Genomic DNA, 27,034 nt, shown 5'->3' on the forward strand with positions numbered 1-27,034 from the left:
GTTTCTCTCTCTCTCTCAAGTTTCATATGCCTCCCTACTCCATTTATGTAGCCTTTACTTGCCCTTCTCAAGGTCTAATTTCATTCCCCCAATGCAGTGGGGCTGGAAGGATTGCGGGGGGGGGGGGGTGGGTGTTGGGAGCCTATGGCCGTTCCTGCAGCCCAAAATCTGGTGCTGGGTTGAGAGCCCACACCTTCTGCAGGCCAGTCTCACAGTCTAAAAGATGAATGCAAATGTGACTTCTACATGTTGTCAGCTGGGTGCCAGGCACACCTCATGCCCTTTGCTGTCTGCTGGAATTAGCTTAGTGGGTGAGCCGAAAGGATCAGTCCCTTTAGGAGGCCTGAAGAGAGACCCCAGCTGCTCTGGAGGCTTTCTACAGAAAACAGAAAGTCCCCTGCACAGGAGACACCGCATTCTTAATTTCGGTTCCCTTCACTTGAATTAACTCTTCTCATGGCTGCTCGTGGACTGCCTGACATCCTGGAGTCCTCCTAGGTTTCTTTAAGGTGGTTGAGGTGGAGATGAGCTACGGGTGCTCTACAGCTCAAATGATGATTTGTCATGCCACTGATAACTGCTGATTCTTCTTTCCCTTCCCAGCAATGCGTTACCCCTGTGACACGCTCAGCTTCCGCTGGCCCACGACCTGCTGCAGGCGTTGAAACTGGATCCCTTGACTGGTTGTGACCCATGCTGGTGCAATGGCTGGTGCGGCAGATTAATTTACTGCTCACCTGTTTGCGTATCACTTGCTTTGCTACTTGGAATAGAAACTGAAGATGGTTGTTTCTGAATGAAGCAGATTTCACTATTGATAAAGGAAACAGGAAGACTGGACTGCTTGTGAGTATCTGGTTTGGCTGTTTTGGAGAGCGAGAAATCGTTTTTATTAAAATCACTGGTTGCTGCTCTGTTCCTTGTAACCTGCATCCATACCAGCTGTTAGCTCCCAAGAACAGCAGGTTAAGTGCCTGGGAAGTGCCAGAGAGAAAGGTTTGGTGGCTCTAGAGATGTCATGCAGCTGCAGTGCCCTGTACTTGCTTATTAGTGTAGGCTTCTGCCTTGGGTGGTCAAGAAACTCAAGGGGGATGCTGGGGTTTCCCATAGCTCCCTGAAGTACAGCCTGAGTTATAATGTTGTGGTTTTTCCCTTTTTCATTAATTTTTTTTTAGGTCTCAAATACTCCAATACAAATGCTACAATACAGAGGTGGAAAGCTTGAGGGAGCTCTAAAATATGTTTGAAAACCAACATTAACAGGTGGCACCTAAATTTCTGCTCTGCACCTGTGTTCCGCTTGATAATAAGTCTCACCATTTTTTAAAAGATGGAATAAATAACAATTTCCCTTTCCTCTTTCCTTTCTTCCTACATTCCCTTGAATGTTAATTTTCCATTGCTATTTCTCCTGCCCCCAGGCTGTGGCCTGGGACTGCTACCTGTCACTGGGGCTCAGGCACAGAGGAACAGCAGCAGTGCACTGATGGCTGCTGGGGTGTCTTGTTGGTTCGAAGCTGTGCTGTCACTGCATTGAAACTGCCTGCATTAGGCTCTAGGAATGAAACTCCTGGGCCTAATTTTTATTTATGTTGATGCTCCAGTACTCTCATTCGTACTCCTTGCACAGATCATTGCTGAGGAAAAAGTAGCCCTTTTTTCCCCACTGTCTGATGGAGCCACCTGTACTTGAATTATGAAATGTTACCAGTTGAGCTGCATCATCCTACAACTGCTGTTGCATAGCTATAAATGCTGTAAAAACGTTCAGAAATGCAGAGAAACAGGACCCTGGAGTCATTCTGCAGCTAAGCCTAAGTGAAAAATGTGTGTAGGTGTCTTAGACATGGGGTCGATCAGGGATGAAATGATAGCTTGGGTTTCGCTTGCAGGTTTTTGTGGTCTGGTTAGCCCTAAGACATTTAAGCACCTTTTTCTTTCATCACATTGATCTTTGCTTCAAATGACCAAATGCCCCACTTTGCTTTGTAAATAAAGAGAATCCTACCTTTGAAAGCAATAGCAGTGATGACAAAACTCTAGGCTTTAAAGAGAAGAGACCGGTTTGTTACGGAGTGAAGTGACAATAGCAAGCTTTTGTCCATTTAAAGTGAACACTGTTGATGTTATGTGTGTGCTCATCGACAACACAAATCTGGGCAGGAGTGAGTCTTTACACTGCAGATCACAGATGCCGACTGCTCCTAAGTTTGTTACTTCTGAAGCATTCAGATTTGAAATGGTGTTGTGACTACCTTGTTCTGCTATCGCTTGTGCTGAGACCCGAGTATATCACCCAGGAAAAGGTGATGAGACAAAAAAAAAAAAAAAAAAATCGCCTCAGAAAAAAAATACAAAGCTTGCACTGTTATTTAATCTTATCCGTGATGGGGGTCAGGCTTGCATATCAAGCTGCTTAAACCACTTATGTTCGAAGCACCACCTTAAAGTAAATGTGAATAAAATTTAAAGCCCTGGATAGCCTGAATTTGCTTTTGGATCTGTAGATAAATGAGTTGATTTTATATAGGTAACATTCATCTAGAGTGTTTTTTCCCCACTATCTGGTATGAGAAAAAAAAAAAAAAAAAAAAATCGCCTCAGAAAAAAAATACAAAGCTTGCACTGTTATTTAATCTTATCCGTGATGGGGGTCAGGCTTGCATATCAAGCTGCTTAAACCACTTATGTTCGAAGCACCACCTTAAAGTAAATGTGAATAAAATTTAAAGCCCTGGATAGCCTGAATTTGCTTTTGGATCTGTAGATAAATGAGTTGATTTTATATAGGTAACATTCATCTAGAGTGTTTTTTCCCCACTATCTGGTGGGAGTGGTGGTACAGTGGGAAGCCGGTTTCTTGGACTGGGCTGGCTGCACCAGCTGCTGGAGCGGGCCATCGTCTTGTTTTTTACCAGAAATCTCACTCTGGATCCAAGCGGTGTTCACAGTTACCGTTTAGGCAGACAGATGCTTTCTTTGTGAAATGTCTGTTTTAATGAATTTATTTACTCTCTTAAGTTCCATCTACCCAGAAAAAAATGTCACTGATGTTCAGACAGCTCATCAACAGGAAATATGGTTAAGGAACTGGTTTGGCTTATTTTCGTGTTACTCATACTGCAGGAAATAAGTGTGTCATTATTTGCACCTTTCTGTGAGGTGATGTCATGACCACTTTCACTGCTGTGGTCTTTATGTTTTTTTATTAGTGGAATTTAAATGTGAAATTCTTATTAATCTTTAATCAGACTCGTGTTGACCACAAGCCAAAGTTTGCTGAATGATCTTTTTTTGGTTTGTTTTTTTTTTTTAATGACATGCAAGTGATACAGTGTAGTAGGTAGGGAAATAGGTAGGGAACCCCCCCCTAAATTCCCTTATTGACCAAGAGTGGAGAACTCAGAATGGAGGGCCCCAAGAGTGGGTGAAGTCCTGGCAGAGGAGCAAAGAGGCTTCATCCTTGGATTCATCTAACCATGCTCTGTTTTCTAACCAGTCCCTCTGTGCTAGAATTGTTCCTACAATAGAAACAGCAGCTCCCTAGGTGCATCCTGCCCTTCAGCTCTGCAGGTTAAGGAACAGAGAGGGAGTTTCCTTGGGGCTGGGAGAAGGGCTTTGATCACTTGTGATCGAGGACAAAGCATCCCTGCGCCACAGTGCATCGGCCCTGTGTGTCTGTCTTTTCAGCAAGACAAGCCCTGATGGAGGGATGCAAAATCCTGACGTTACCTTACCTACTGTGCAGCGAGCCAGGGCCTTTGAGCTGCAGGCCAGCTTTACAAGCCAGCCAGCTGAGTGCGGCAGATGAAAGGCTAGCGCCCATCTGCCCAGCCGCATGTACACGGCTAAAATAAACTCCAGCCTGCTGTCATTGTCAACAAGTGTGATTTATTATCGTGGCCAAGGCAGCCAGGAAAGTGCCTTTTGCTTTTTTTGGGGAATTAGGTTCTGCACTGCAGTGCCGATGACTGTGCCAGAAATGTTGCTTTTGTTTGATTGGTTTTTCTTGCAACTTTTTTAGAGATTTCTTCCCTCCCCCCCCAAAAAAAAAAAAAAAAGTTTATGCTTCACAAGGGAAGCACTGATCTCTGTCTATTGGAGCTACTTACAGCTGCAATCAGGCACCTAGCTTACAGAACCAATAGTCTTTCTTTGGTAATAACTGTACTCTGATTAGACAAGACATTGGGGCTGATTTGGTGCAATCCACACACTAACTTAAATTTAAACTTCAATGATGAAATAGTCCACTTCTCCATTTGCTGTACAAGATGTCTGATGTGTCTTCTACAAGACAAGCCTAGTCATCAGTCGGTACCCAACTCAATCTTTTTTCCAGGCCAAAGCTTGATGGCGAATGCTATTCCAAGGTTGTCATTAGTGCAAGAAATTGAACTGTGTGTATTTTAGCATTGTGCAGATTGCATCAATTGTTGCAGTCTTCACTTTCCAGAAACAGCAGCTGAATCATGGACAACTGGGATTAAACTGCTCAAGAGCTGCATATAAAACAAACAAACAAAGGAGCTGTGTATTAAACAGCTCAAGAGCTGCCCTATGCAGTAGCTAGAGATAAATACCCTTCTCAGGCCGGAAAGCTGACAGGCAGTTAGGCAAAGACCGAGAGCAGCCAACACTGCAAAATGGCTCTTTATACCTGCTGGTATGAGGCATAAGACAATTGAGTTCATGGTTGAGGGCTGAAGAAGGGAATGATCATTTACCAGCACCAAAAGAAATTCTTATGTTTAGGAAGTTGCCCGTCCACACTCATTCCTTATTTCACCCTAGGTAAGGCAAGGAAAAGGTATGTTTCTTATGTTCTACAGTTACTGCAAAAGGAAAAAAAATTGATTATAAGAACTTTGTGCCTCAATGGGCTTTAACATCAAACAGTGCCCTCTTCCAGGATGGACAAATGGTTCCATCTCTGCTCTGCAGGTTTGTAGGATACCATGTCATGATGTGGACAAATGCAATTTGTGCAGAATACAAAATCGTGATCGTTATAGCAGAACCACAACTGCACTAGCAATGAATTCATTTATTATAATTAAAAAAAATAAATATTTTATAACTTACTATTAAAGCTTTCTAAAAATATACATCTAATTTCAGTATTCTCAAAAGTTAGTTTTGAGTTACACAAATATTGACAAAATATACAAAACTTTGGTAACTGACATTTACCCTTTAAAGTCTACATTAATACAGAGATTAATTAATGCCCAATTAACAACATCCTGCTAGAGAAATTTTAGCAGTATTTAACAGAAATAAACTGAAAATAAAACAAGTAACTTCCTACTATTTAACAAATGGCAGTTCTCCACAGAACTAGCTCTATCCCTGTTTAACAACTAAGTTTGGCTACTATTATGAAAGGTCATGTGAGATCTGAAGGGCTGCTGCAAAGCTTTCCTCGAGATGATCAAGTTCCTTGTTGGCCTCCAAATCACTGTCACAAGTAACCAAGTTTAAAGTTGCCTCACGTGAGAGTGAAATGTCTGGATCTTCTTCAGATTTCACACAAGAACCAGACTCTGTCCCAGAATCCATCATTTCAGCAACATCTTCTGCAAAGTCGTCCTTGCTCCGTGGCTCCTTTGAACTTTCCCTGCATACTGGTGATTCACATTTGTTAGGTTCCTTTAACGATACATCCACAGTCCCAAAGAATTCTTCACTTTCTGTAGTTTTTCTTTGCCTCTGACTTTTACTGGTAAGCTCAAGCTCTCCCACCGTATCAAATTCTTGCAGATCCAGAGAGTCAAAGGCTTCCCAGCCTGCCTGGATTTGCTCCACACTGCTGCTCGGGCTGCAGCCAAGGTCTGCTTTCAGTACATCCAACAAGTGGCGCATTTTGCTCTAGGGGTTGAAGGAAGAAAGGGGTCACACTTCTGCAGCCCCACGGTGCCTGTCTGCCCAGAAGTCCGGGCTTAATTCTGACATAAGGAAAGGGAGCCTGCTTGCAATCAAGTGACTAAATTATCCAGCCAGTGTCACTGAAATCCTATGAGGACAGGCTGAGAGAGTTGGGGTTGTTCAGCCTGGAGAAGAGAAGGCTGTTGGGAGACCTGATTGCAGCCTTTCAGTACTTAAAGGGGGCCTATAGGAAAGATGGGGACAATCTTTTTAGTAAGGCCTGCTGTGGCAGGAGAAGGGGTAATGGTTTTAAACTAAACCAGGGTAGGTTTAGACTAGATATAAGGAAGAAATTCTGTACAATGAGGGTGGTGAAAGCCTGGCACAGGTTGTCCAGAGAGGTGGTGGAGGCCCCATCCCTGGAAACATTCAAGACCAGGTTGGCTGGGGCTCTGAGCAAGCTGATCTAGTTAGCAGTGTCCCTGCTCACTGCAGGGGGGTTGGACTAGATGACCTCTAGGGGTCCCTTCCAACCCAAAACATTCTATGATTCTAGGAACTGAGTTGACTAGTGTCCCTTTTTTGTGACTGTGCCTGTGACCCCTGATCTACTGTGATCCATGAGTCTGCAAATCTCATTTATGGAGAGAGATGCTCCCCACCGAGCATTCTGGTTACCTTTAGCTGGAAATATACTAGTGCATTTCCACTGTATTTTGGAAACACTGCTGAAGTCATATGTAGAGAGGGAGAATCTTATAGGGGCAGCACCTACCTCATCCAAACGGTTCTTATTTTCTTGTATATGGCACTCAAACAGTTGTTCCAGAACTCTACAAATGAAGAATTAAATGATTTCACAGGAAGAAAACCAACTTTTAACAGATCTACATAAATTAATGGCCTTAGGTTTTTATTTTAATTTCTCATCTGAATGGGACCACTAAGGTTGTTTCAATTGCGCTTTGTCACAAAGAGGGCACCAGGCACATGCTCAGCTCGCAGTCCCAGCTTTGGGCAGCGGATGGTAACCACGGGGCAAGTTGTAGCACAACTCTGGGTGTGTTTGGTCTGTTGGGTGCATGCGGTGGGAGAAACTAACAATCCATGCATGCTGAAGCATCCAAAATCTCTTAGGTGCACCATAGTGGCTGATACACACAAGTGTAAATAAAGGGAAGGAATAAAATCCAGCTTCAGAATAAAATCCAAAGTCCTCAGTCCTGAGAGGTTTCGTCCACTGCTTAAGCAGGATGAGGAAAAAAATTCAGCACAGAGGAAGTGTTCTGCAGCAGCTAAGGTACACGGTCACTGGAACCGATTTCCAGAAGGTCAAGTGAATTTGATTTAGCTAACATGAGAAATTATTAATAAAAAAAAAAAAAAAAAAAAAAAAAATCGGTGCAAGAAGCATTTTAAGCAAAGCAACATTACTGTAAAAAAGAACCAGAGGGAGACTGCTCTCGAAGATTTCTAACATTAATTTTTTGATCTAGTGTATTTAACATTCTCATTGATAGTCTTGATGTGAAGGGGGGAAGAAAAAAAAAAGTGCACAGAATAGAAAACCAGCTGGGAACATTATCAACCCAGAGGAAGATCAGAATATTATGCTGAAATTAGACTGCCTTGAACATGAAATTACAAAAATGGGTTAAAATTCTGTATACACAAATACATGAATTGTATCATAACTTATTACCTAATTATTGAAAAAAAATCTTGATTTAGCAAGTAGTGAACCCTTATCTGAAACAGTATGTAAACCTGATGACTCGTGTTGAAGACTGGATTCATATTGGAACAGGAACAAGGGCAGAAGGGAGATGGAGGATCTGTTGTGTGAAAGATTAGTAACTTGGTTTGTTTAGTAAACCAGATGTTGAAGAGTAAAATGATTTCTTCTCAGCATTACTCCACCTAGGGTTGCAGGTCAGTTTCAAACAGGGGCTTTACCTCACAGTCCATAGCAGCAGATTGAAGTAGATGACCCACAGGTCTTTCCTAGTTCCCCTTTCTTACATAAACCATAAAAGAAAATGAAACAAAACAAATGCAAGGGGTAACTGTACATCTATCTATATATTCTTAAAGGCAAAGAAATGATTACTAAACAGTACTTCCCTTTCTTGCAGAGCCACGTGTTTCTGACACAGTATTACAAATTTGAAAACAACCGTAACTTACCTGTTAGAAAACAGCCCAAGGCTAAGAATTTCATTTGTTACATCTTCAATGAAAGCTAGATATAAAAGCTCCTCTTCTCTGCAGAGAGAACAGAAAACCCAGTGTTAAATGTTTTAAAACAGAGACACCTATTACACAATGCAGTAGGTCCAATCACCTTTATGGGAAATGCCATTAAGAGGATTGTATAGTTCTTGGCACCAGCTGCTATTTGTCTAAAAGGTAATTTTACCAGGACAAACTAAGCCTGCCATTCAATTTGGATAATAACAAAAAAATCCTGTGTAAAATATCGGACTGTTAGAAAGGTCGCTATGGTGCTTCATGTTTATATCACAACTTCCTGTTGTGGTATAAATTAGCACAGACATCCCAAGAGAGAGGAAATCAGCAAATCTTGGAAAGCGTTCAGAACCTGCTCTGCACTCAAGAAGGAAGAGATGCTAACTGGCAAGAAAATGTAAAATCGCAGTTTGATGCTCTGAGTAAAGGCTTCCAAAGGAGCTTCTACAGAACCTGACTGCAGCTGAAAACTGATAGTCCTCAGTGGAAGCTCAGAAAAATGTAAGTGCTTATTTGACAGCCTCTATTCCTTTCAAACAACTCTGATGTACAAAATCCTTGTTAGTGCAAGATGTGGCTTTCACCTCTTTGATCAAATTTCTCTCTATTTTAATTCCTTTTAAGGCCTTGTTGATGCCAATTGCTCTAAATGGGAGACTCCAGAAGTTTGGAGTTCTGTTTGGAAACCAGCAAGAAAGAAAACTCCCAAAGAAAAGATTTCAGTGCTGTTTTACTTCAGGGCATCTTTCTAAATATCCCAAAGTATTCAATCAAGTATCGAATCATGCTCCAGTCTTAATAAACAGAAATAAAAAATGGGATACATCTTGCATGACTTTCATTGTGTAAAATTTGTTATCCAGCCTGAAGAATCTCATTTTGTTTCCCTCTATTTTAAAAAAAAAAAAAAAAAAAAAAAAGAAAAAAGATATCTATAGCTGATCTTTGATACCTAACATTACATCCTTAAAGTTAGGGAAGAACAAGCCTGTCCTAAAGCACAAAGCATCAAATTACTTAAATGATAAAGCATTGGCAGTGTTTCTGAATATAACTCAAACCTCTTACAAGTCTCATCAAATTTCAGAGCAGAAATGTGGCAAGAATGCCCTTCAACTTGATATTTTATTTTGCCAATGTTTGCTTCAGAAATTACAGACCAAAAAAGAACTGAAAACATTTGTATAGCCACTGGACAATAAGAGAAGTCTGTCTTTCTTCTGAAGTTTTAAAACATTTTCTTCATTTTTAGATTCACATGAAAATTTTAAAGCATTATATAACAATTCATAATCATGTCAATTCTACTGTAAATAGTGAACAACAGTTTATTCTGAGTCCTCATTTACTGTTTCAAGTTCACCGGGTTTGAGGAAGAGTTTCTAGTTTAGTGTTGCAAACTAGCAGATAAATGGTTTAAGCACACTTACTCAGCCTCGACGGTCCTCCTTGCTGAAGGCTGCTGAGAATACAACGATGTCTCGCTAATCAGAAAAACAGAGGGTAAGAAAAAGAGCAACATTCTAAAACCCCTTTATACTACCTTGCATCTCACTTTCTTCTGGAGCCATGCTGTGTCATTATCCCACTTCCTCTTGGAAAAAAACCCAAACATCAGAACACCCCCAAACCCTGCTCCAGTGGCAAAATCCACAGCTTACACTGAAGCCTGAAAGACTATGGTTCAAGAGTATTGTAAATAAACACCTCACTAGATGCAGTGCTCTAATACCTCTAAAGACCTCAGTGTTACTTCAGGTGCTATACAGACCTCCACTATCCATAAAAGTGCTTTTTTTATGCAGAGTTCAATTTTTATCTCAGTTGAAAATGCCTTTGTATGAAAAGGCCAGGAGCAAATCAGCAAATCATGCATGATTCAGGTCAGCAATGAGGAGAATTATCTGGGGGAACCTTGGGTTCTGGCCTGATTTCCAACACTGTTCTTGTATTGTAGACAATATTCTGAATTTCAAGTGTTACATTTTCAGAAAAAGATGTGGGAAATGCCTCTGCTCTGCAATTCTTGCAGATCATAGATTCAAAAGGCTGGCTGGCTGGAGACCTTTTTTCCTGAAAGGAAATACCAATCCAGTATTTACCTGCAGTACTATACAAGAAACATATGGTCTGTAAACTCAGATGTATGCTCAGATGCACAGAACTAACTGCTCTATTAACATGTCATCACTCTCACTCCTGACAAAAATACTCATATATTTCAGAGCTCTCTCTCTTAATTTGCTTCCCAGTGGAACTTTATCATAAGAAAATCATTAATTTTGCAGTTGGGAAAGGCAACTGATCTAAAAAAACCCAACTAAAAGAGACTTATAAAGGGAAACAGTAGCGAAGGCTTATGGCCTAAAGCGGCTGTATAGAAAGCAAGAAGGAATGCTTCAAATATTCCTTCCTGTTGTAAATCAGGCACCTTAGGAAGGAGTAGGGAAAAGCAGCTGTTCCTCTCTCAGGCTCATCCACAATGCATATTCTATCTTCAGCCTACAACACAGAGACAAAATCTTTATTATCAGTGCAAATACACAACGAATTTTACCATTAAAATGAACCCAATAACTGTCTGTGATTAAGCAGCCCTACAATTTTATGTCTTTTCTGAGAAACTTTGGGTAAACTGAGACATACGGCAGCAAAAGGTCATCAGCTTTGACATCTAAAATTTTAGTCAGGGGCAACAGGAGATGTGGGACATATTTTCCTGACAAGACGTCAAAGATGGATTCTCTAAAAGCCAGAGGGGGGCCATACCAATGGGAGTAACATTTGGCATGCAAAACCAGGAACCGGCACTCTAAATCCCACCTATTGAGCTGCCTGCACAAAACTGATGGAAAGTAAGGTTGCTGACTACCTGCATTTAAAATGATAATACTCGGAAAGGGCCACTGTAAAGCTAAATGACTTACTGTTGTCACTTTTAAAACAGCCAAAGACAAAGTCAGATATGACAGTTTTGAAATGAAATCAGAAGTTCATCATGGAACTGGAGTGAAGCCTTCTGAATAATCATTTAACTTTTTCTTAATGAGGTGAGCTGCAGATGCAGATCAATTCAGGTGGTCTCTCTTCTATTTTCAGTAAAGCTATAAATACATGTTCTTTCTCACCCCTCTCCTCCAATGAATAAAGCATAATTATTTGGCTTATTAAGCTACAGACATGAAGAGTCTGACCCTGTAGCCTTTATGCAGGAAGAAAGTCCACAGTTATTCAAGTACTTCTCTTATGTTTGAGCGGGCTGTTTGTTTAAGGACTTGTCTGGATAGTGGCTACAAGGTAAAGCACAAAGTAAGAACCTAACTTTTGATCAAACTCTTTCATCCAAATATTAGTACAAATTAAGACAAAAAACCTTCAGATTTGAAGAGTCAAGAAATATTTCAGGGCTTTTGCCTGTTTCCTTCTGCCTCCCAAAGATGCAGGTATTCCATTTCATCTTTAAAATTCAATAATCTTAAACCAACACACACCAAGGCAATTTCTGAAAGACCACATAACCAAAAAATTAAGTTCAACTGTCACAAACACTTAACAATTCAAAACAAAATGATGGATGCAAACATTTCTGTGACTACAACAAAAAATAATAGGAGCTGGTAGAATTTGAAATGGTGTGATTTTTCATTAAAGCATTTCAGATACATTCAGCAAGACAGGAAGCAAACAGTATCAAGGAAAACTTCACCACCCACTGTTTTGGGTGCTTCCTCAGAGGAAGGGACTTCTTGCTTCCAATCTTTCTATTGAAGGCTTTTTGGAATACGTTATCCAATGTAAAAATTAAGAAAAAAAACCACCTTGAAAGAGAGGTACCTTCTTCTGCTGAAAAATAATGTCCCATTTATCTATGTCCTTAACAGATACTTAAGTGATAGTGCACTTCTAAAAACTGTTGAGAAAAAAAAAATAAATTTGTAATATCCTAAGATGTCTTCACATGCCTCAATACTTTTTCTTAGTTTCCACTCATTCTTCCGAAACTCCCTCTCCTCTGCAGAACTAATTCATCTCATGACAATAAATAAAATGGAACTTAAATCAGCTGCATACTGCTGTGGCAGAGATGAAGTATATACTCCAAAATGATGGTGAAAGGTGTGGTAAGAGTACCCAGATGACGGACAGATGTATTACCTTCAATGTGAGCTTCTGCTGTTCAGTCATAACTTTCCTCTCAGATGCTTTGTCTATGGATGGAAAGCTACAAAATTTAGAGATGTGTTAGATGTCCAAGAAAGCTACTTTCAAAATCTGCAGGATGAGAATACCAGTGCCTCTGTGGAAATTTCCCATCAACCTGAACGGGACCTAGTACTAAAACGTCTCGGACAGTTCAAAAAATTTCTGCCAGACTTCCATTCACAAAAGAAAACTAAATTATGGTTCATTTTGAAGGATGACAATAGCCTTACCCAGGTAATCCAAATCCAGTACTTGGCTGCATATTTACAGGGGATAACGAAATTATCCAAAACAATTGTTTGGAATTGAGAATGGAGATGATCCTATACATTAAAAGAGCACCAGGAAAATACATAACTCACAGCCAGACAATCAATAGTTGCAATATGGAGCCGAAGCTATCATAATTCCAGCCTTCAGAAATTTCTACTTTGTCTAGGACAAAACCAGAGTTAGACATGCAGGCACTGAGGATGCAAAAGAGAAAAGATTTCTCTTTATGAGGTAGTATCAGCAACAACCAAAACTAAATCAAAACTGTTTAATTTGCTAAGAAGGAGTTCAATGCAAGAGAAGGACATTAATTTTGTATAAAATACTTCATATAGGATACATCTGAAGGAATTTGAATTAAATGATAGAAAGACAATGAAGAGCTGCATTCAAGAGTTAAAAAAAAGGATCTTTGCATGATCCATTAATTGGAAAGTATAAGACTACAGAGGCAGCAGTGGGGAACTACTTGCATGCACATAATGGTTAATTCTTCAGGAGACAGAAAGCACAACGATACACCAGAGAGCAAAGAAAAGAGAGAGGGAACAACTATCCCCAGGAGATGTGAGATCCCACAGTTTTGATTTAATGGCACTTTGTATCCAACCCATGTAGATGAAACCATTTCCTCCAGAGAGGATACAACAAAATATGTGAAAAAAGGAAAATCACATTCTGCTCTAGCATTTGCTAAGGCATATCTAGAATAATTTCAGAATAATTATTCTGGTTTTATACAAATGTAAATGAGAGCAAGACACGTTGCTTTTATGAAGATACTGTTATGATCACATCTAAACTGCACAGTTTCAAAATGAAGTTTTAGTCTCTGTACCTGATCACATCAGTCTGCGTTTGGGCTTCCACGTGCTGCTTGCAGTGATTTTTCCTCTTCCTTCGAGCAGGAGTGTAATACCTGTACTCTGACAGGAAAGACTTAGCATCTGATATTAACGTGCGTGGAGTAAAAGGTTTTTGGCTATCAGTAAAGAATTCAGAGTGCCTGTCTAGAAGATCCCCACTGCACACTTTGGAGTTGCTTCCTTGACACCTCTGGGAACGACTAACGCTCACAAAACTATCAGTGGAGCAACTGCATGAAAGTCCAGAGCGTTTTCTTGGTGTGCTTGATGTACTGACGCTTGAGTTCGAGTTAGATGTGTTAGATGTATTCCGAGAATCTTTTCTGGTGCATTTTACTGGACTGGAGCGAACCAAGCCATGCTCGCCGTAAGGAGACAGTGCTCTTGATAGGTACTGTGCCTGTCGAGCAGAGGGGAAAAGACCGTTTTTGTCTTCTGCTTCCAAGAAACTCTAGAAAAAAATTAAACCAAGATTTGATTGCTTTGCAAGTTACTAGCTTTGCTCCAGCTGGTACTCCCAGCTATTATTGTTACCAACTGGGAGGTATTTTCTATGTAAAAATTTCCCATTTTTGTAAAATCAAACTGGTTTCAGAACAGCCTCAGTGCTAACAAATTTTAAAACTTAGTCAATAGAAATAAGAGCGTAATAAGAAAATGGTTTGCTTCAGTAGCAAAACAACGGTGTTTTGTTACAGAATATTGATGGCTACATCAAACCAAGAGTTTCAATCATTTTAGTCCAAAGGCTCAAAGCATTTTTGAAAGTCAAGGAATCAGTGTATTGAGGCAAATTATTTTACCTGGGTATGCTTTGGTCATACGACCTGGGCAAGGTAAGGTAAACATTATCATAATTATCCTGCTGATGAGTTCATAGTACATATTCTCTTTACGTGTGGAGTTCTTGCCTCTCTCTCCAAATTCTCTTAGCTTCAAAGCATATCATACGCTGGCTATCTTTGTAAGATGTACATTCTGTAAGGGGCACCGTTCACTGAATGCAAACAAAATTCTGTATAAACTAACTTATTTCATCCACATGTATAACTATTTCTGCAATTCAAGTTCCGTTACACACAACTGTGCGATGGAGAAGAGATGACCCACAGTGTGTGTGCTCAGAGTACCTAGCAGTACAACTCCCAGAGACAGTGCTTGCACCTCAGTCCTGGACAAGCCGAGGACGGTGTTATTCTGGAAAATCTCATTGCCATACTGTGCAATCAGCATAATACAAGGCAAAATACCAGCTAAAATAAAACGACATCCAAGAAAACCCAATTCAAAACCGACAGCTAACAAACCCAAATTAATTCAGTTTTAACTAACTAGCCAGACTTTTAAAAATAATTATTTCACTTTCCTTATGCTCAGACAGTTCATATAGCTCCACATCGACAGCAACTAAGTGCCGTAGGACTTAAGAGAATGTGTACAAGTAGAGGTGTTTCCCAAGAAGAAAATTCAATTTCTAAGGCCAATTAAGGACCACATTTTTAACAAACCTGAAGTTTAGGTTCAAACAGGCTACCACAGAGATTGATGTACCTCCACCATCTGCACAAAGAAAAGGAAGATAAGGAAAGACCTATACAGGCCATAAAGCTCTGCAGTGAAAAAAAGGGAGAAAGGGAAGTTGATTTCCATAGGTGTTCCATTCATCTCTATTATGCTTCTATCAAACAAGTAAAAACTATTAAGTAGAAGCATTACATCACTGAAGTCACTGAAGGAATAGCGCCCCTATAGAAAGCCTGAGAGAGTGGATCCAGTATGATATGACTTAAACATATGCTGTGATATGCATCTATTTATGACCTACAGCCCTAACTGCCAGTTGAGAAGATTCACAGATCCACTCAGCAGCCCATCCTGATCTTACAATTAATCCATGTGGAAACAATTTTGAGACACTAACACTGAAGCATGGATTCAGTGGATTGCCAGCAGTGCTTCATTGCCTGAGCACAATATAAACCTGGAGAAAATCCTCAAGAACGCTTTGCTTTTTGAAAATAATCAGATAATTCAGGTGTAGATTGAAGGTTGGATGTGTGATTTTCCCCACCAGTAAGTGACAATGGACTGAAAGCCAACAAAAGCAGCAGAATCAACTGTAAAAGAAAGTACCTATAGGAATTTTGCAAGATAATCAATACTTGTTGTGAGACTTTTGAAGTTTCCTACTGGGGGAGGTAGGGAGGGGGAAAAAACTGAACAGCCGAACTTGGAAATCCTTATAGATTTGTTGAAAATTCATGACATTGTAACCTACTAATGTATGGTATAGGATAGTGATATATTACTAGTTTACTAGTAATATATAGTATAGAATATTAACCTATGTAATTCATAGTATAGCTTGTAAGTATACACAGATTTTCTATTCTATCATTCAAATCCTAGAAAAGGTGTTCTTAAAAGTTCTAAGCGATAACTCTCACTCGTATAAATGCTGCATTTTCTCATAAACTGCTGCTGTTACTGCTTTGAACCTACACGGTTCCATTTTTTCCCTTTCAGAGCCACTTAATATTTTAAATTAAAACTCAAGATTATGAATATACATTTTGTGGCATGTAGTAAATGCTATTTAGAGGAATATTAAAAAATGCAGATAGTTTGCCATCAAAATTAAGTCACACATCACACTGCTGTCATACCATATATTTCCTTCACAACAATTCCACACAACAATTTTCTCCCACATCAGTAAGACCTATCTATGCCATACCAGTAGCCCAAAACGTCCATAGTTGCTGATGCCTAATGCAAAGAGCTATTTTTTTTTTAGTTAGCTGAGCCCAAATAAGCCCTTCTTGATGGTGTCTCATGTGAGCCAACTTTATTTTACTACTACAGCATAATTAAATGCTGAACTGATAACATGCAGTAACAATACCAAACAAATGTCTGTGTTAGCAAGCAGTATAATAAGGCTTAGCAGTGTGACTGTTTGCATATAAAGTACTTGCAGTGGTAGCTCAGCACTATAGAAAACAGATAAGACTGGAAAGTTTCAGAATCCACCTATATAGATGTTTTGAAAAGCTAATTCCATACCCTTCAGTATGTATTATAAACAGCTAAATTTTTCTTGAATACTTTTTACTCTCAGTGATTAAAACAGTTCATGGAGCTGCAATATAAATCAGATTGTAGAAGCATTTGTGAACATATGATGACTGGTGCCCTGCAATTTACAAAATAATAATAAAAAGAAGATATTAAGTGATATTAGCCAATTACACAACTACACCTGATGAAATCCATATGTTCCGCTCCTTGGAAGCGGTTGAGCTGATCCTAAAACAAGACAAAGGTACAGGGGAAATGTGGCAATATCCGTAAATTTAAACAGTCCTTATTTATGAGGAAGCCTAGGGCAGTTCTCTTCTTCTCCTCCTCCTCAAACGTATCGTAAGTAGAACAGACCGAGTACCTAAGGTAGTGACTAGATGGAACTGCAAACCCAAGCCGTATTTGTGTCAGTCTTGAGATGTATTCATTCAAGTAATGAGAAAGAAGAATGTCTTCTGAAGCCCTTATCCTGGGGTAAACCTTTACTGCCCAAACAGGTAGGCAGTTCAGCCTTTGGATACACAAAGAAACAATATCAGGAATAAAGAACTATGTTGGTGACTTCAAGAAGATTTTAGAGAGTGTCAGAAAATGCTATTTATCTGCAATTTGTCACCAAGCTTTCACAAAATTATTTGTACACCTGTGTTGGTATCAGCAAATTAACTCTAAGCAAGTATGTTAATTTTCTTCTCTAATCTGTATCTATAAAAACACCAGATGTTTAGCTGGGAAAAAAAAGATGACAAACCCTCACTGATTGAAATATATTTAGCTCTATTCTTCAGATACAATTAAAAAAATAATTATTCCATGGAACTAGCATAGCTTTAGACATTAGCACTATCAAGAACTATAATTAATGTCACTTGGAGTCTAGAATCTTGACACCCATCTTGCTTACCAATATATGTTCCTATTCTATTGATTCCACCAAGTGTAGTTTGTTTTGGAAGATACAAATTTACTCAGTAATACATTTCAGCAACAACAACCCCCTTAAAAAGGTCTCATAGATTACATATTTATGCTTCAACTTTGGTAGTCACAAACAGGGGTAAATGGAAAATTACTTGCAGCAAGCTTGTATAGAGAGGACCCCTGAATCTTCACTGACTCTGAGGAAGAGAAAGTTCGGTAAAACCAGATCAAAGCATCCCACTGTCATCTGATGGGCAAGAGAAGTAACACAGAAAAAGAATCCAGATTTCTCTCTAAGTTACTTTTACTTTCTAAAAGAAGTTTAATTTCTCAACTCAAAAGCCACTGAGGTATCAGCTGCCTTGTAAAAACCAAGCTTTGAAAAGAAAGCTTGCTAAATCTATTTTCAACATCAAGGGTCCAAAGGTATCTCTCACTGGGGTCAATGAAGTTACGCCAAGATGAATTTAAGTCTCAAAATTAACTTGTTCTTGTATGAAAGGGTCTTCCGATAGAACAATTCTCCTACCATCATAAAATGAGATCAGAGACACACTTCATGAACCGCACTGTCAAGATACAGAAGCTGCAATTTTGTAATAAATGAGTGTCTCATTCTTTTAACTTGAGACAGCTCCATTTATAAGCCACTTTAATAGCGCTGTAAGTGGGCTGAGCGCCTGCTCTCTGCTGCATGGACAGAGCAAAGGTCTCCTGTAGTAAGCAACAAGCTGCCTTTACAGTTGCTGCCCTCATAACCCCCTCACACGTCATCTGCTCATTTCATTACAGGCTTTGATAATTAGTTAAGAACTGAGAAAGGCAAGAGAGAAAATTCACACAAATATGTGAACAAATAAGACCTGTATGAATAGAATCAGTTTGCATACTGGTTTCAATAGTAACAATTTTTTGTATTCAAAACTATGTTCCTCTTACATTCTTTCCTTTTTTTTTTTTTTTGTCTGTGTGTGTGTGTGGTATTCAATTGTATAATGTGGTATGTTCCTACTTTCATCAAATACTGTGATGTTATTAATAAGGGGTATTACTGAATGTGCATTTGGAAATGTATTAATTCAAACAACCAGCATGAGAGGTGATTGTCACTTTGAAGCCTGAAAGGAAATCTGTACTGAACATTCCTGATGAAAACATCTTTCTTTGATGCTCAGAAGGTTCTTCCGCTTTCTTTAGTCACTTACATCTCTCATTCTGACAGAACTAATTCAAGCACAATACATCTTCAGACTGTTAATATAACAGTATAATAAATCTTTAAATATAAAGCATTTGAGTAGGCAATTCACATAGCCATGCATGTGTGCTGCATACAAAATTAACAAGAGGGATTAGAAGTTGGAGTTAATGGTGTTTCCTAATCTATATTTCATATGTGCAAGGAGATGGTCATAACTGTCATTCTTAAGAAATCAAAAAAGTCTCAGAAAACAGGCTGAAAGGGAACTTGAAATGTCAAGGCAATGGCAACCATACTTTAAATAGTTAAAAGAGAAAATTACCCTCCTTTCGAGCAGCTTTCCTCCAACTGACTTTTGGCATGGATTAATTACTTTAAAAAATTTCGTTAGCAGCCAGAAATGCCTATTAATAGGATTATCTGAACATGGGATGTGAAATACCAAGTCTTGCTCAAATTGGAGAATTTACTCATGGCCAGCTCAATTCAGGTTTTTTTGCTTCAGAGATAAGTCATGTTGAGCTTCATGCAGTTTGACCCACTGAGTCACTCAGATGAATGTTTAAAAAGCCCAATCAGCTTTGTACAGAAAAATAAAAATTAAGAATATGGGGATTTCACTAGGATCTAGCCTTCCATCCCTGGCAGCAGTGGGAAAGACTACATGGTAGTGGCATTCTATGCATAGATGTCAGGGTATTTTCCAGACCACGTCAAACAGCCTTTTCTACTGTGAGAAAACAGAGTAATTCATTAAAGAAGGAGTATATATAAGTAATTTGCTGACATAAATGAGTGGATACCCACAAATGTGCTGCTTATCCATCCTCAAGCTTTTCAGTCTAAATAAGTCTCTAAATACTTGCTCAAAACTTACATATTCACAAAGGCACACAGACACGAAGTTGGCAGCCCTTTCAGCATCTGCATCTGTTTATCACCCTATTTTGATTAACTTTCACACACGGTGTCTACCATCATTATTACATTACATAGAAAGAGAGGAGCAGAAGAGGAGCTCAGCTGTCCCCAGGACATCTTACACTTTCCCTGCCCCTCTGCTTGACTGTGAGAGATAAACTACTGTCCTTGAAGTAACTTAGCTGCTAGCGATCTCATCCGAAGATCGCTCTGTTGTGCTATTTGAAAATGAACCTACCCCTTAGCTTCTCACTTAGGTCTTCTGCTAAAAGTAGAGAAATGCATAATACACCATAAATGTCTATCGCACCTTAACCTATGGCTCTAGATGGAATATTTTTATCTCTGTGATCAAAGTACTCTCTTTCAATTAAAATAACTGATTATTTCAAAAAGTCAATAATGAAATCTAGGTAACCATAACAGAAAAAACTTTCTCAGTTCATTACATATCATAGCAGATTCTCACATCACAGTAACTTTACATTTATAACTAGATATAACAGCTAAAGAATTAACTGCTTTTGTGCACTTAAACCCTTGTACAAACAGTCAAAGAGCAGGCCAGTCAGGTTCAAGACACATTATAACTGTTCAGTTTCATAGTTGGCTCACTGTATAATAAAATATACTCACTAAATCAGAGAGGTTCTAAGAAATGTATAACATGTATTATATAAGTTAGAGGAATTGGTTTTACTTCTTTTTGGTTTTACCGTGCACAAAGCACATTCTCAACTGAAAACAGTTTCTGTGCTCTGCTGCAGCATTAAATAATAATAAATGCAGCTATGTGGAAAATGAAAATGATGAAATCAAGGCACCAGACCCACCAGAAGGCATAAAAAGTGAATGCTAATTAATGAAGCCTTTTGAAAACAGAAAGTCAGGTGCATACATCAAAGCCGGTTAGCATGTATTTAGTCTATAACCTAGTCAGACACTGACCTTGCCAGAGTTACAAGGCTTATTATATTTTTATACACATATATATATGTATGTAACTCTGCAATTGACATACATTTTACCAGAGCCACATTTTATTAGGCAAGAAATTATGCATTATGAAAGTAATTTCTTTAACTTCTATATTCTTACACTTAAACATAACAGTGGCAAAGCCAGGAGGCTTCTACTTGCCTCTTTTTCTTACATTCCTCCTGTAATGTTGTAAGATGCTTATTAAGCACAGGACCACATTCTACTCTTGTCGTTACCTCCCTGGAAACCTGGAGTATTCCAAGGTTGACTGACTGCTTCAAATTTGTGCTGAATCTCATCCCAACCCAGGAATATCCTAATTCAATATAACAATTTTTGGAGCAGTTCCACACATAGAGGATGTATAATCAGCTTTTTCCTGTGGGCAATAGTGGCAGCAATAATATGATTACTGTGTGGCAACAATCCTCTACATTATTATATGCTTTAATAGACAACCTTAGAATTTGTTTTTCAACTATTACCTAATGATATATCCTTATCGTTACAGAAATACAATTAGAATGGCTAACTTAACCTCACAATGCATTAGAGGACATCTAATCATTGAAGTAGAAGAATCCTCCCTTGGTGTATAAACAAGCATAGGAAATCAATGTGTATTTTGGCAAATGAAGTAAAGTTTAAATAGTGCTTCATGTTTAGCACAAAAATATGACAGCTCAATTACTTCTACTGCCTACCCTTCTACCAGAAGGCTCACTTACAGATTTTCACTTCTTACTGACTCACCGGTGCTCTTGTTTATACTACAGTGAAACATATTTTGTAAGTCCAGCAATCACTGGTTTGATTAACAAAGCGCCAAATAATATTTTACTGAAGATTACTGTTTGCATTTGTAAAGTTAAAAAACCCCAAAACCCAGAGGCAAAAGAAGCATTATATCAAAAAATTACTTTTTATGCATGGTTAAACATTAATTTGGGAAGTAACCCAACATCACTTTCTAAAATATACTTTTCAGTTCATAACCAGTTGATAATTTTCAGTTTGATACTTTTCAGTTGATAATTCAGACTCAGACAGTTTGTTGAATTATACCCTGAGGCTAGCGAACATCAGGAAAACAGTGGTTTCTGTTGGCATGATACAGACTACACTTTCAAGACAAATGGTGGGAAGGCACCTGTAAGTAATTAGAAGAACTGGGAGAGATATTCTTTTAGAAAGACCTTGTTTTGCAATAGATTAAAACAAAAGGAAAAAAGCAACAGTCTGTTATAACGCTGTATTAAAGACCACAAGTGCATCCTTTCAATACAAAACTGAGAATTTCATTAGTAATTAGAGACACATTTAAAGCACACTTTACTTGGGTTTGTGATGAAAAAACTTAAGAAACTTCTCCTGCCCTCACTTTGCAGAAAATAACATGGAAGGACAAAAATGGAGTTAATAAAAAATAAAATTTGGATTTTAAATATGACATTTCCTCCCTTTTCTTATGCATGCCTGCGCTTCCACCCATAACTAAGAGCCATGTACTGAACCGCAAAGCATTATTTCTCTGCACTGCAATAAGGTCACACTCAGACTGCCTGCTGCAAAAACCAGTCACACAGAAAGAATCTAATGATGCGTTTTCTGTGCTATTTGGAAATGTTCTCCAGCTCTATGGCTATTTAAACAACATATGAAGCATTTGCTGCTAAAATCAACAGAGTTAAAACACCATTCTGTTTGAAGTTGCAATTGCTCCTTTACAGTAATGAACAAGAGAATGTAATTTATTGGGCTATTTATTTATTATTTGGAAATATACACCACGCATCTGGTTGAAATGCCAGCCAAAATAAGTGAACCTATGTATATAAACAGAAAAGCACTTATTTGATGGCTTAAGTACTATTTTCACTTTCAATAACTGTAAGTTGAGCATGTAGTATACTGTTCAATATGAAATGTATTTCCAAAGTAGGACTTTATAAACAGGAAAAAAAAAAAAAAGGTTCTCAATTCTTCTGCTAGGAACGTTAGTGGTAACTAGAGTTCTGCCTTAGGAAATGGTAGAAAGCTCTGGAATGACAGAGAGGACATGGGAATTTCAGCTGACATGAAAGCGAGAGAATTCCAAGGTAACTAGAGCTGGAATATACCACAAGCATTCTTCATCCAGATACCTGCCATCTTTGTCAGAAGGCCGGGGACAGGCCTTTGGTGTTGGGCACATGCCAGGAAGACCCTTGCCTATTATCTGCTGCTTGAAATATGCCAGCCCTCCCTCTGGAGCTGCTGCACAGCAGCGATCAGCTGTTATTATGAGGGGCGAGAAGACTATGAGATCTACTAAACAAAATTAAAATATCTACCTTTCCAAAAGAGGATGGCAGCAGCCTTCTACTCTCTCTTGAGCTGGATCGGGAGGCAGTTTTACCCACACTCATTTCCTCTTCACACCTGGCTATCTTCTTTTTCAGTTTTTCTCTTCTTTGCTGGTCAGCAACTTAGGAAAGAGACAGAGTTTGTCAGATCCAGACTGAAATAGTATCCTTTTTTTTGTCCTAAGTGATTGGAAAAGGTCATAAGGGTTTCTAATTGCCCAGCAAAGTCAGACTATTGAGATATGTTCCACTTCGAACACACAGCGATTATAAAAAAAACCCTCTATTTGTAGGAAAAAAAAAAAAAATTTAAGAGTATGCTGGTAGCTGAAGCTGTACCTTAGCCTCCCTGAAGTATTCTCATCTCACAACTAATACACCACCACGCAGGAATTCCAAGATCAGTATTGCTAAATAAACCGTGTTTACTGTTAGTAAATTTGACATGTAAAAAATCCATGCCTGCACCATGGAAAAACAGCGAGTAGTCTCCCAAGCACAGAAACCCATGGCAAAACAAGCATGTTCATGTCCAGAACACAAAAAATGAAGGCACACACTGTGAAAGGGCCACTGTCAGATCAGGAGGGGAAATTGTTATCAGTCTACATTGGTCTGCAGTCCAAGACCTTGTTCAGAGTGTCCATGCAGCACAGAAGATGAGTTAGGTATCTAGGCCATCAGATAAAGAGAGGAGCCCAAAAGATGGGTAAATTTTCTGTGTTTCAGCTTGCTCAGTCACCTACATCTGATATCTTGCATAATACAGTCCAAATTTTTTGTATAATGGCAGCACCTAGGTGCCATGGATGAAGTTCACAAAGTTAAAAAATCCCAATGAGGCTCACGAAAAACATTAAGAATTTCATCTCCAAATGGGAAAGAAGAGGGTTTGCATAAGCAAGCACACTTTTGAAGTCTGTATACACAATGAAAACTTATTCTAACTCTTGACTACATTTCTCATTCATTTAACACAGACCCAAGTGTATGGATGGCTTGTTTGATACGGGCACACAGACAGAAAGGCCTTTGTGGATTTCTTCTTTGGTTTCATAATGTATTTATATCATACTCTGGTAGACCCCAATCTTCACACACACCCCACTATACTTAACACATGGAAATGTAAATAACTTCGTGGATTGGTCTGGTACATTCTTCTAGACAGCTGAGAACTACAGCAATCTGAGGACATTTAATCAACCTTTAAAATACATTCATCTGTGTATACATTAACCCTACAGACATGTTAATCTCTAGGAATTATTTAAGTACGCGTATTCATTTTATTAAACATTTTAGTCCCCTTTTAAAGTACAATGATTCTTTCAGATGCAAATTGCTTGCTCTCATTCCTCAGGGAAATCCCTCTTTCTTTTTCTTTCAATTCTTACAATTGATATGTAAAATACGAAGTAATTTATTTTATGGCTGCTGATTTATTCAGCATATTCCATTAGAGTACTTACAATATGAAGATGCTTTTATTACTGGAAAAACATTAGCTGAAGTTAAGATATGCTAAATTCTACAACTCCATATTAAAAATATGCCTTGTAACTGAAGGAAAAAATATATTGTACCATTAAATAATTAAAACTCAATAAAACTATACTAAATTATTACTATTATGTGGCTATTCTAAATTACTATTTTTTCTAGTTGTGTTTGTCTTACAAGTTACAGATGAGCACTCAAAAATTAGCCACAGGTCAACAGTTTTATATGTTTGAGATAAATTATTACTCATGCTGGGCCAACAGAGCGTGTCTGTGTGTGCGCATGCATGGAAGCTCTAAAATCTCAGGTCTCGCCTACTGCTCAGGTAAGATGGTTATGGCTGAAATGAGTGTTGAACAAATATCTAGAGACACAATGAATGAATGACAGCTCTACAAAGCAAAAATGCAAATCATACAGAAGTATGGTTGTCTCATTTTACATGTGCAAGTAGATGCCTGAAACAGAAATTTCCTGACTCAAGTGCTTAGGTAGAAAGTGGGTTTCTCTAAGCCAAGGCAGGCTTAATCACTCTACTGCATGTTTTACCTTCACACCATGGGTTAACGGGAGTTCCTGGGCAAGTGCAAAGCAGTGTGAATATTATTGCAAAGTTGAGTTCTCGTGTTGTCCTTATTCTGCTCTTTACAGGATAACATCTGAGATTTAACGTACATGGACAATCTCTGCCTTTACTACTGGCGTTCAAAACTATAAAAGTCAACTACTACAAACCTCCCCCAGGACTCTGTGCTACGACTCTTCTCAGCCAAAGCACGGCTTGTGCCCGTGAGTAAAGAAAGAAAGAACAAACAGTAAGTTTGCCAGCTAAGGCTATCTTTGAATGTCAGAATGACCCATTGGGACTACTGTCACCTGCACGGGAAATGTAGTCTTTGCCTCACACCAGTCTCATAGTGAGCTTAGCTCAGCTAATCCACTAAATGCATTCCAAAAGCTATAAAGTCACTCACGCGTACTGAAAGGCAGAGCAGACATATGCAAAACAGAATGGCAGAAAAGCCCAGCAGTGTACCCATCTTGTTGCCAAATTAGGGAATTTTCAGGCTAGAGCGGCTGTAAAAGCTAGGAACTGTGAAACCAGCAAAGCGAGAGATAAAGAAATTCTTCTTGAAAAGAGTTAACGTAGATGTAAACAGGCAGCTAGATGTAAGCTAGCCCTGAGGCAGTCAGCGAGTAACACAGGCAAGGGTACGGGTGCAGACACAAAACCATGCACGCTGCCGACCTCCCCTCACTTCTCATGTCCCAGGCAGGGACTGGAGTATCCAGTCTTTCCATTTGGCTTTAGCCAGACAGAAAACGTTAGCAAACAAACGGCCTGAACCTTTGAGGCCCTAAGTACAATATTACAGCTGAAGACACTTATGACTGCCATACATAACCACTTTTTCCTGCAGCTATGAATATATTAAATGCAGAAAGAATGAGACCACCATTCAGGAAGCAACATGCAGTTTTCAAAGTGAGATTTATCTGTTAATTGGAAAGGCTGCTCACTGTTGAAGATACCTTCTGCTTCAAATCAATCACAGGTATAGCTTCTTTAGTTTTCAGTGAGGTTAATAAACTAAATTTGACAAGAGTGCCCATGGCATACTGTCACAGACCAGTGGGAAGTAAACATCAACTGCATGTTAACAGATACTTAATAATTTCACTGCAAGTAGCTTGTACTGTACATTGGCTTCAGAAATAGATCACATTTGTAGATATGGGAAAATATGGGAAAAGTTCAAGGCAATAAGTATCTTCAGACAAATAAAAGAAAAAAGAAAACCACCAGGGTTTTTTTCATCTCTTTAAAAAGGGAAAACTAAGTGTTTAGGAATAAAAAAATAGTCTATAGATCCAAATAACATGAGTCCCCTTTAAAGCCTTACTAGAGACTTTGAGATTAATTATATCTCATTAACTGCTCAAAGCCACAAAGATTTATAGTAAAGTGAAAGTGTATCAGAATATAAACAAAGTAATGATTTTTGCATATCAGATAAATTCAGAGTCCGTGAAACTAAATTCCATAACTTATTGCACCCACCCCGTGAATCTGTTCTCTTAATTCTGTTGTCAATGAGAGGAAGCACAAGAAAGACCATGAATTTTAGAAGTTAAACTTCTCCATAAAGAGCTATCTATGAGACACTGATCAATCTGTCACAGAAGTAACGCTCTTGCCTAGGCAAATACCCTTTTTGCAAAGAGTACACCACACCTCCAAAACAGGGATCACATTGTTTCATTTCCTTGTTGGAATCCTCCCTCTGTAGGCTTGATTCTTTTTTTTTTTTTTACTTAAGACTAGGCTGCAGCACTATTTCTAGACTCATGCTCAGAGTTACAAAACAAATGTCATAAACCTGGAAGAAACAAAATTATCATACGTACCACACTCCCAAGCAGCTTGAAAGCTCTGCGCTTATATGGACAGTACCATTTGGAATGCCAGTGGTTGTCCTTTGCTCTGAATTGCCAGTCTCTAAATTTATCATATGTCGCATCACAGTACAATAAGCAGTTAACCTTCAAGTTACTTCATTTTTGATGTAAATAACCCAAGGCAGACAATGAAACATTAAGTTAAATTGAGTTCAGCT

The 27,034-nt window shown here is 38.8% G+C and overlaps 1 protein-coding gene across 1 annotated transcript in view; it reads right to left on the reverse strand.

Moving 5' to 3' along the window:
- Positions 1-5,379: 5,379 nt before the first annotated feature.
- Positions 5,380-27,034, reverse strand: part of SPATA7 (spermatogenesis associated 7) — a 32,052-nt gene continuing 10,397 nt past the window's right edge. The window contains exons 5-12 of the mRNA XM_035894283.1: positions 22,902-23,035; positions 13,433-13,911; positions 12,274-12,340; positions 10,550-10,620; positions 9,549-9,602; positions 8,056-8,133; positions 6,644-6,701; positions 5,380-5,871 (exon numbers count right to left, since the gene is read on the reverse strand). Of these exons, the coding sequence (XP_035750176.1) occupies positions 5,380-5,871; positions 6,644-6,701; positions 8,056-8,133; positions 9,549-9,602; positions 10,550-10,620; positions 12,274-12,340; positions 13,433-13,911; positions 22,902-23,035 (1,433 nt within the window). The remainder of the gene's footprint in view (positions 5,872-6,643; positions 6,702-8,055; positions 8,134-9,548; positions 9,603-10,549; positions 10,621-12,273; positions 12,341-13,432; positions 13,912-22,901; positions 23,036-27,034) is intronic.

The sequence above is a fragment of the Egretta garzetta genome, unplaced genomic scaffold (genome assembly GCF_000687185.1).
Source record: "Egretta garzetta isolate BGI_Z169 unplaced genomic scaffold, ASM68718v1 scaffold435, whole genome shotgun sequence".
Classification (NCBI taxonomy): Eukaryota; Metazoa; Chordata; class Aves; order Pelecaniformes; family Ardeidae; genus Egretta; species Egretta garzetta.